Source organism: Vitis riparia, chromosome 9 (genome assembly GCF_004353265.1).
Source record: "Vitis riparia cultivar Riparia Gloire de Montpellier isolate 1030 chromosome 9, EGFV_Vit.rip_1.0, whole genome shotgun sequence".
Lineage (NCBI taxonomy): Eukaryota > Viridiplantae > Streptophyta > Magnoliopsida > Vitales > Vitaceae > Vitis > Vitis riparia.
In genome coordinates, this window is record NC_048439.1 from 3,005,604 (window position 1) to 3,015,412 (window position 9,809).

General features: G+C 28.6%; 1 protein-coding gene across 1 annotated transcript; it reads right to left on the reverse strand.

Annotated features, from left to right (window-relative positions):
• Positions 1–1,255: 1,255 nt before the first annotated feature.
• LOC117922529 (histidine-containing phosphotransfer protein 4) lies at positions 1,256–3,183 on the reverse strand. Its single transcript, XM_034840668.1, has 6 exons — positions 2,684–3,183; positions 2,336–2,466; positions 2,141–2,209; positions 1,919–1,990; positions 1,640–1,712; positions 1,256–1,510 (listed from the first exon to the last, which is right to left on the reverse strand). The coding sequence occupies exons 1-6, from the start codon at positions 2,741–2,743 to the stop codon at positions 1,463–1,465; spliced, it is 453 nt and encodes a 150-aa protein (XP_034696559.1). The 5' UTR covers positions 2,744–3,183; the 3' UTR covers positions 1,256–1,462.
• Between the last annotated feature and the right edge of the window lie 6,626 nt (positions 3,184–9,809).

Consider the following 9,809-nt stretch of genomic DNA (forward strand, 5'->3'; position numbering starts at 1 on the left):
TTCCACCGGTAGAGACTTCGAATTAAATTGTTGCATTACACCATACGAGGTTATATAATTTATTTATTTTTTATATTACTTTTAAGCCATTTATAGTATGATAAAGAATTTAAGGTGCATCAAAATAATTCCTTAATTACTGTGGTGTTCCGTTTTTGCCCCAATAATAATAAAAAAAAAAGTTACTCCCATTTTTTATTTGATTGATATAATAAGTTACTTTTAACTTAATAAAAAAATTAAATTTTTAACTTTTTTTATTTAGTCAAAAATCAAACACCATATAACTCTAAACTTAAAAAAACAATTAAATCAATGAAAATATTATAGAAAATCTCATCTTAAAAATTAGAAAATAATTTTACCGTTTCAAAACCATTTTATTTAGAAAGCATTTCTATGCATAAAATTTTAAAAGACACATTTTCCAAGAAAAGCAAGAGGTTTCACAAGATTTAGAAAACATTCATATTTCAAAATCCTTTTGATAACCATTTTCAAAAACACTTTTAGCTTGAAAAATACATTTTTAAAGAAATTTGGTAAAATTTAGAAAACATTTAAAAAAATAAAAATAAAACTCACTTATATTGTATCATATATAAACATTTGATAAATAATTATTTTAATAACACTTTTAGATATAGCATTTTCATTAAAAATACTTTAAATAAAAATATTATCAAATTTTACTTTACAAAATATTTGTAGTGAGAATATTTTATTTAGAGGTGTGTTTAAATAAAATACTATAAATGATTTTTGAATTCTTTAAAAGCGTTTTCTAGTTTTTCATTAGTGTCTTAGATTTTATTTTTATCTTTTAAAATTCAAATGGAAATATATAGAGATATTTGATGGATGCAAATATAAACACGGTGCCGAAGAATAGGAAAAGATAAAACTATTTTTCAAATTTAATTCTTAAATATAATTTTGTTTCAAAAAACAATTTATTGCTCGTTTTAAAAGTTGTTTTAAAAAAATTTAAACCATGACCAAGAAAGGCCTCTTTCATATAAGGATTTTTATGGTCAGTTTGTATTGATTTATTAATTGATGTCTCTAGTTGGGCCGGAGAGATTGGATATAAGACTAGTGGACTTGGGCTGAACCCACTAGCCTGGGGTGCTTAAGAATCTGTCCAACACATGCTCGAAATAAAGCCACTTGCCGAATATTGCTTTGATTGTGGCCAGGCCCATTGTTACAATGTGGGCCTGGGCTGAGAAAGACCCAGTGATAGATCATTCCCTTTCATAAAAGATTTGAAAGCAGAGCTCCCTAAAGCACTTAAATTCATCAACCGAAATATCCAAAGCAAATCTTACATGGGATATCATAAAACCCTAAACACGGAAAATATTACACCCTTTTTATCTAGGGTTGGGGGTGCAGGATAGGGATTGGTGGATTTGTGCACATACGCCAATGGCCATTTGCCACATGGCACTGTTGATCCTCACTTGCGCCGACACGCGGTCTCGACGGGCCCCACTTGTCTTGCCAACTGAATCATTAAAGAAAATGAAAGCAAATGAATAGATTGGCTTGGTAATAAACAGAGTAATGTACACATTTTGGAATCTGACTCTTCAATTTTCACCATCTTCTCAAACAGAAGGGAAAGGAAAATGACCTGAAAATAGGTTTCAAGCTTCTTTCTCAGAACTGCATAATCTTTCTTCAGCTGTTGGAAGGTCTTCATACATCTGCATGAACAGCATGTGTTCATGCAAAGCCATCAGTTAGAAGCAAAGATTTTAATTCAATTGGTCTCTTTCATACAACATGAATCAATCAATAGTAAACAGCAGAGAAGCCAATGAATCAAGATTTGGGAAAAGGGAAAAATCAATAATCTGGACTGTCTACTTGGGGGTTTGATTATGAAAAAGCTAAGTAGAAATGGACTTACCCTTCTCCATTTCCTGCCTTGCAATATTCTCTAAACAGTGTGCATTCACCCTTTACCTTTTTGGCTCCAATGCTGCATCCAATAAGAAAAAAGGAGAAAAAAAGGGAATTATTTGTTAAAACAAGACAGAATATACTTGGTGATACCTTAAATGAATATTTGTTTTATGGGTTTTTTTATATTTTAATTTTAATTTTATTTTATTTTATTATTTTTTATTACCTTGAAGCACTTCCTTTGAACTGGTGCATGTAGCTGTCCAACTTAGAAAAATCAAGAGGGGTCTTGTCCCTGCATAGACCCACAACAACATGACATTAGTATCTTGAAGACATTTTCTGGACAGACATTACTGTCAATGCTTTTATTAAGAATAAATTTTGAACGTAAGCAGATAATTCATCTGAATTCACTTACAGTGCCTGGTCTATGTTAAGGACGAGTCGAGCTGAATCCCGGTAAAACAATGTAACAACTTCTTCTACAAAATTAGGGTTAGCATCATCCTGCAGTTCCTCCAGCTGAACGAATTGCTCATCAAGAAGTCCCTGCAATGGCAAATGAATTGCTTAGCAGTATAGTCAGGTGCATTTCAAGTACCCACATGCATACATGCATACGTCCAGCTATGAACACATTCAAATCCTAGCTAGCTCCAATTCTCCGTATACCTGGTGGGATTTTCTTATATTTCCAACACAAAACTACACAAAGCCAACACTTGGAAGGTTAAGAGGTTCAGAAGAGAAAGGAGAAAAGGAAAACCTGATCAAAGAGGGACTGCCTCATGTGGGCAACTTGTCTATGCTGTTGAGTTCTTTCCATAACACAGAGAAGAAAGCAAGGAGAGAACAGAAGAAAACTATACTACTTGAAGGGTTTGTAGTAGTGGTGAGAATGCAATATGCTGTATGGCATGGGCAAGGAGGGTTTAAATAAGAGAGGGAGAGAGAGAGTAGTGTGAAGGACAAGTGAGATTTGGGTATCAAAGCAATGAGAGCTGGCTTTTCCCACTTGATTCTTGTCAGAAAATAAGAAAATTATCTAGTTTATGTACCAAGTGCTCTAGCGTTTAGTGCACTCAATCCCCCAGGATTCTGTGAAAGCTTTCTGAAAAATCATATAAACGGAGAGCAAGGTGAATCAAGGTCGAGAATAGTTCTGCAACTAGTCTTATCTTGCAGGTAATCACAAAGAAAGATGAGGATCCGTATTCAAAATAAAGTATAATAAAAAAAAGAAGAAGTCGGTTTGATTGATTGACATTCAATATTCATCTTATTTTTCTGCAACACTCAGGAAGAGTTCATGTAAATCCACAACAGAAAGTAACATATATAATTTACAGTGGTGGTAGGCATTTCAAGAAACGGAAAGAAAACAGTATAAAACGCTTTTGAAGAGATAAGAGGAGAGAGTAAGGTGGGTAATTGGCATTGAGAGCGACAATGCTGATGGTGATAATGATGTAAGGAATCACTTTTTCTCTGGTTTTGTGTGCTACCAATATAATATTGTTGTGTTCTACGATAGCTGAATCAATAAAAAAGATAAAATATATGCTTTGGCATATACCATTTTCCTTTACTAAAAAAAAAAAACCATGCTGATGGTAATGGATTTTGTTGTACAACAAGAGAGTGTTCGGTTTTTTGGCTTTTTAGTGAAAATAATTTGTTTTCAGAATTTAAGTTATTTATTTTTTTACTTTTTCATGACTTATTATAATTTTTTATTAAATAGAAAAAATAAAAATATGTAGGTTTTTCTAAGTTGAAAAAATTACATATTGATTTTTTTATTTTTTAATATTTAATAAAAATAAAATACTATAAAAACAAACAATCTAATATTTAATATTATTAAGTATTAAGATTTTATTTAGAATTAAGTCAAAAAAAACAAACGCCACATAAGACACATACAGTGAAGATGATGAATTAAATTCCAAATGGGTACCAAAATTTTGAAATGACAATTTCTTTAAGTTATCTATTTGTTCGATACAATGTTACGTGGTATAATTCCTGTCATTATTATTATTATTATTTTCATGGTTACAAAGGGTTGGAAACTCAAATCAAAAAAAGGCACATATGCAAGAAAAGACAGCCCACTCAAAGCCCCATTTCCCTTTCCTAATGCTATCAACCTTTTGCCCAGACATTTTTCCAGAGAATTTCCTTTCTACTATTCTATCAAACACTTGTTTCATGATGAAACAAAACCATATTGATGAAAAGACGGGTCTCTTTATAAATGCCTAACCTACTTAGACAACTAAAAGTGGAGACAGCAGTTGATTCTATGACAAGGAGATTTTATTTTTATTTTTTCATTTTTTTATTTTTTTTCTATTTTTTTATTTTTATTAATTAAAAAGATCAAGAACATGAAACAAGAGACATCTTTCCATAATATACAACTCAGAGTAAAAGTAGATTTGATTGATTCTTTCTTATTTTTATACAATCATAACCCTTTGTTGTTTCATCACCTCTATACATTGTTTTCTTTTCTCCCTAAAGGAATTTATACACTGCAAGTAGTCCATATCGGGAGAAAGGCCTAGAATGTTTATTAGGTTCTATTGCAAAATCGAAAGATATTTTTTTGGTACTTTTGAATCCCGGGTTTTGTATTCAAGTTTCATTTGTTTATACTCTTATACTTTGATTTAAATTTTACCGTGCACATTCAATGATCGAGATCAAAAGTTGTGATTCAAATATTCTGCCGCATCAATACATGCCAAAGTCTATGATTTTGGTGACATTATGTGTCTCAGTTGGCATAACTTGTCCCGAGCTAATGGTGCCATTTTCAACCCTATATCCATGATGTGATGAAGGGATCAAGGGCAGACTATGATGGTAGGCAGGACTCTCAGTCCTTCAAATCAATGTCTTCACGGAAGAAGCCTAAAATATTCTGTTTCGAGTCAACCATCTGTTATATCTTACAAGCTCGAAGTTCATGTGCCAGGGAACCTAATCATGGTGGTCATCTGCCTCATGCTGAGGCCAAATCCATTAATGATGAAGAACCCCACAAGCTATGTCCTGAGTTTACATTACAAAAACTTCCCGATGGAGTCATGAAGCATAAGGAAAGTAGCTAAATGGACAGGTGGTCTTTAGTTGCATGGGCATGGACAAAGTGGGGGAGGGGGTTCATACATATAGGTAGACAGGATCATATTGTTCTATATGTTGCTGTGTGTGTATATATTGTTTGAATTTTAGGGAAATAGGAAAATGCCTGGTTAAGTGGGATTGGGTGGGAGAAGAATAATGGCAAGACCACACATCAAGGGAAGAATCATTGGTACCCAAAAGAGGAAAAAGAACAGCCAGAAAGGAAATATCCCAATAATGATTGACAAAGGAACTTTACCTTGCAATACTCAGTGGTCCTTAGTCATGTCTTTCTCAATCTCACCCTCACTCTGCAATTTTAGCAAAAATGTTAAAAAGGGAAATGAGTGTCAACGAGAGGGAAAATTCTAGGGTACCAGGAGGTACCCTACCCAAAAGTTTTTAAGCCATTGGATGTCCAATATTACATCTTGGCCATCCATTTTAAATTTGAAAAAAAAATCCACTTAACTGGTTAAGGGAAGAACTGGTTGTGGCCTTCCGGTCTCTTGTTCTTTAATTTCTTCTGCTTCCGTTCTCAACAATTTTGGGTTTAAATAAAATAAATATTGAGATAAAAATAGAATTAGAAAAAAATAAAAATGAATTTGATGTAAAATTTGAAAACATATTTATTAACAAAAAAAATTTTCATCATACACCATAACTACATTATTTTATTTTTAACAAATTATTAAACATTTAAATTGGACATAAAAATGAATATGGTAATATTTTAATATGAAATGGATATTTGTATTAAAATTCAACATTTTGATAATCATATGTAAAGCTTAGGTAATTAGAAACTCTCCAAATTTTATATTTTTTGAATTTAAGTTTTTAAATTAAAATTACAATAAAATAAATTACTAATACTTTTTTGAGTTACTAATGATAGTATTTTTGAAAATAAATTTATAATTACAAAAAATTAAAAACTAAAAATCGATATGAAAAATGTGATGAAGGTACCAAACATATATTTATCACATTTTTCATATTGTTCTCATATTTTTCGTACCCTAAATTATTTGTATTTTTAAAATTTTAGATTTACTTTTTAACTTAAATGACAATAACATAGTTTAATAATATTATTTTGAATTATTATTGATAGAATGGTTTAAAAAACAAGAATTCAAAATTTTAACATTGGAAATGATGTAAATTATCCTCAAAAAATTAGAAAATTAAAATACTAAAAAATTGAAAATAATACAAAGAATATGAGGAAGTGTACGAAGAATATGAAGAATCTTTACATTCTCCATACTTTTTTCACAATAATATTGTTTATTAATACTAATTAAGCTTAAAAATCTTCACATCCTTCATACCTTACTTCACATTCTCCGTACCCTCCAAATTTTCAAATATTTCAAAATGTTCAAATTTTTTTTCACTTAGAAATACAAATATTATTGTTTATTGATACTAATCAAGTTTAAAAATGATGGAAATTATTCTCAAAAAAATCAAAATTTAAAATACTAAGTAATTGTAAAAGATACAAAAAATGTGAGGAAGAGAACAAGGAATGTAAGGAATTCTCACATTTTTAGCACTCTTCGTCATATTCTCTTTACCTCGAAAATTTTACAATTTTTCAAAATTTTCAATTTTTTTTTTCACATGGAAAAACAATAAATATTATTTATTAAAACTAATTAAGCTTAGAAAAGATGAAAATTATCCTTAAAAGAAATTAAAAAAAAAATAAAACAGTAAAAAATTGAAGAGGGCACGAAGAATGTGAGAAAGAATACAAAGAATGTAAGAAATCTTCACATTCTTCGTACTCTTTCCCACATTCTTTGTACCCTCAAAATTTTTTAATTTTTTCCACTTAAAAATATAATAATATTATCTATCGATATAAATTAAGTTTAGAAATAATGAAAATTATCGTAAAAAGAATTAAAAAAATTAAAACACTAAAAAATTGTGAGAGTATGAAAAATATGAGGAATCCTCAAAATTTTCATACCCATTCTTGCATCTTTCATACAATTTCTCACATTTTTGGTACCTTGGAAATTTGACAATTTTTTTTTTCATATTTTTGAATTTTTTTCCATTTAGAAATATAATAATATTGTTTATTGATATTAATTAACCTTAGAAATAATAGAAATTATCCTCAAAAAATTTAAAATTTTAAAGCACTAAGTAATTGTAAAAGGTATGAAAAATGTGAATAAAGGTACAAAGAATGTGAATAAGGTACAAAGAATGTAAGGAAGGGTGCGAAAAATGTGAGGCTCATATTTTTCTTACCATTCCCCACATTCTTAATAGAAATTTGACGGTTTTTCAATAATATAATAATATTGTTTATTGATACTAATTAAGATTAGAAATGATGGAAATTATCTTCAAAAAAATTTAAAAATTAAAATCCTAAAAAATTGGAAAGAATACGAAGAATGTGAGAAATGATACGACGAGTGTGAGAAAATCCTAATATTGTTTATACCCTTCTTTATATTCTTCATATCTTTGAAATTTTATAATTTTTGGAATATTTTGATTTATTTTTTTATTTAAATTTTTTTGCACTTGAAAATACAATAATATTGTTTATTGATATTAATTAAGCTTAAAAATAATATAAATTATCCTAAAAAATTAAAATTTTAAAATACTAAGTAATTGTAAAGGATATAAGTAAAAGTATAGAAAATATGAGAAAATGTACGAAAAATGTAATGAAGAATACGAAGAATATGAAATCCCTGCATACTCCGTACCCTATAAATTTGACAATTTTTCATATTTTTTGAATTTTTTTCCACATGGAAATATAATAATATTGTTTATTAATACTAATTAAACTTAGTAATTGTAAATGGTACAAAAAATGTGAGGAATAGTACGAAAAAAGGTAAGGAATGGTACGAAGAATATGAGAAATCCTTAGATTCTTCGTACATTTCCTCACATTTTTCTTATCGTGGAAATTTGAAAAATGTAATTAAACTTAGAAATGATGGAAATTATCCTAAAAGATATTACAAAGTTAAAATACTAAAAAGTTAGAGATAATACAAAGAACATAAGGAAATGTATGAAAAATATGAGAAATTTTATATTCTTAATACTCATCTTTACATTCTTCATACTCTTATTCACATTCTTTGTACCTTTGAAATTTTACAATTTTTTGAATTTTTTTTCCACTTGAAAATATAATAATATTGTTTATTAATACTAATTAATCTTAAAAATGATGAAAATTATCCTAAAAAAAAGTTAAAAACATTAAAAAATTTGAAAATCTTTTTCAAATTTTAATAATTTTTTTCTTGAAAATATAATAATATTGGTTATCCATACTAATTACGCAAATAATGAAAAATATCCTCCAAAAAATTAAAAAATGATACACTAAAAAATTGGAGAGGGCTCAAATTATGCTTAGAATTAATTGAAATCATGCAATTTTATTTTCAACTTCCATTGGTTTTCCTATTTTCAATATTTCATCCAACTTGTCCCAACAAAAATAATCAAATTTACAATAAAAAATTAATAATATAATTTTCAAATACTATTTAACAATAAATACTTATTTTTAAATTTATTTTAATTTATTTAAAAAAATTCCAACTCCAAATAGTTATTATATTATTTAAAAAATACTAATTACACACATTTTTCCTACCTTCTAATTTTTCTAATTTTTCTAATTTTTTAATTTTAACTTTTTTTTGTCACTTCTAATAGCATCAATATTGCTCGGCATACTAATCACCCTTAGAAATGATGGAATTTTTACCATTCCAACATTCCGCTACTCTCCAAAATTTTCAAATTGTTTATTTTAAGAATTTTTTTTCCACTTCCAAAAAATCTTTTAAATATTTAATCCCATCTTCTCCATTAAAAAAATAAATTACAATTAATAAAAAATTAATAATTGATTGATCACAATTCTAATTTTAATAATAAATACTCATTTTAATTTAACTATAATAAAACCCAATATCATAAAATAAGTGGCAAATTTTATTTCAAAAAATGATCATTTTTACAAAATTTTAAATATTTTACAATTTTTATAAAATAAATTATTCAATAATATAAATGGTGGTTGTAAAGATAATTTAAATGTAATGTGGATGAGATGGCCGGTTGGTAACTTGTAGTATTGGTTATTCTGAATTTTTTATTCATCTATACCTTACATGTGGCTTATTCTTATTGGTTAAAAAATGGAGGTATGGTACCGAAAAGGACTTTTCACTACCATAGAATGACCCAAAGAAGAGATTCTCCCTTTATTCCTCTGCCACACCCAAGTGATAGGAGAAGAGATGTTTTCACAGTGCTCTCTCTCTCTCTCTCTTGTTTTCTTTTGCCAATGTGTGGTCACATCTGCTCCTTTGTTAAAGAATTAAAAGCTGGGGGTGGGTGGAGTGGGATCAGAATATGATTTTGTGTTTCTTGGCATATATTGTGATTCTTTTCTTCCTATCACTGTCTCCTATGTTGATAAGAATCCCACTCTGGACAGTGATCACTTCCGGCTAGTAATATTAGGTCTGCTTCTAGACGAAAATTGGTTTTTTCTCATTAATCTATCACCCCAAAAAGGTTACATCAGCAAACTGATGATGACCTAACAGTGCCCTTGCTTCTTATCCTACCCAAATGGAAGCCAAAAATTTCAAACAGTATATCGTCATAAAAGTCAAATTCATGATTAATAGCAATAACAACATAGCTTCCACATTTACTATAAAAAAAAA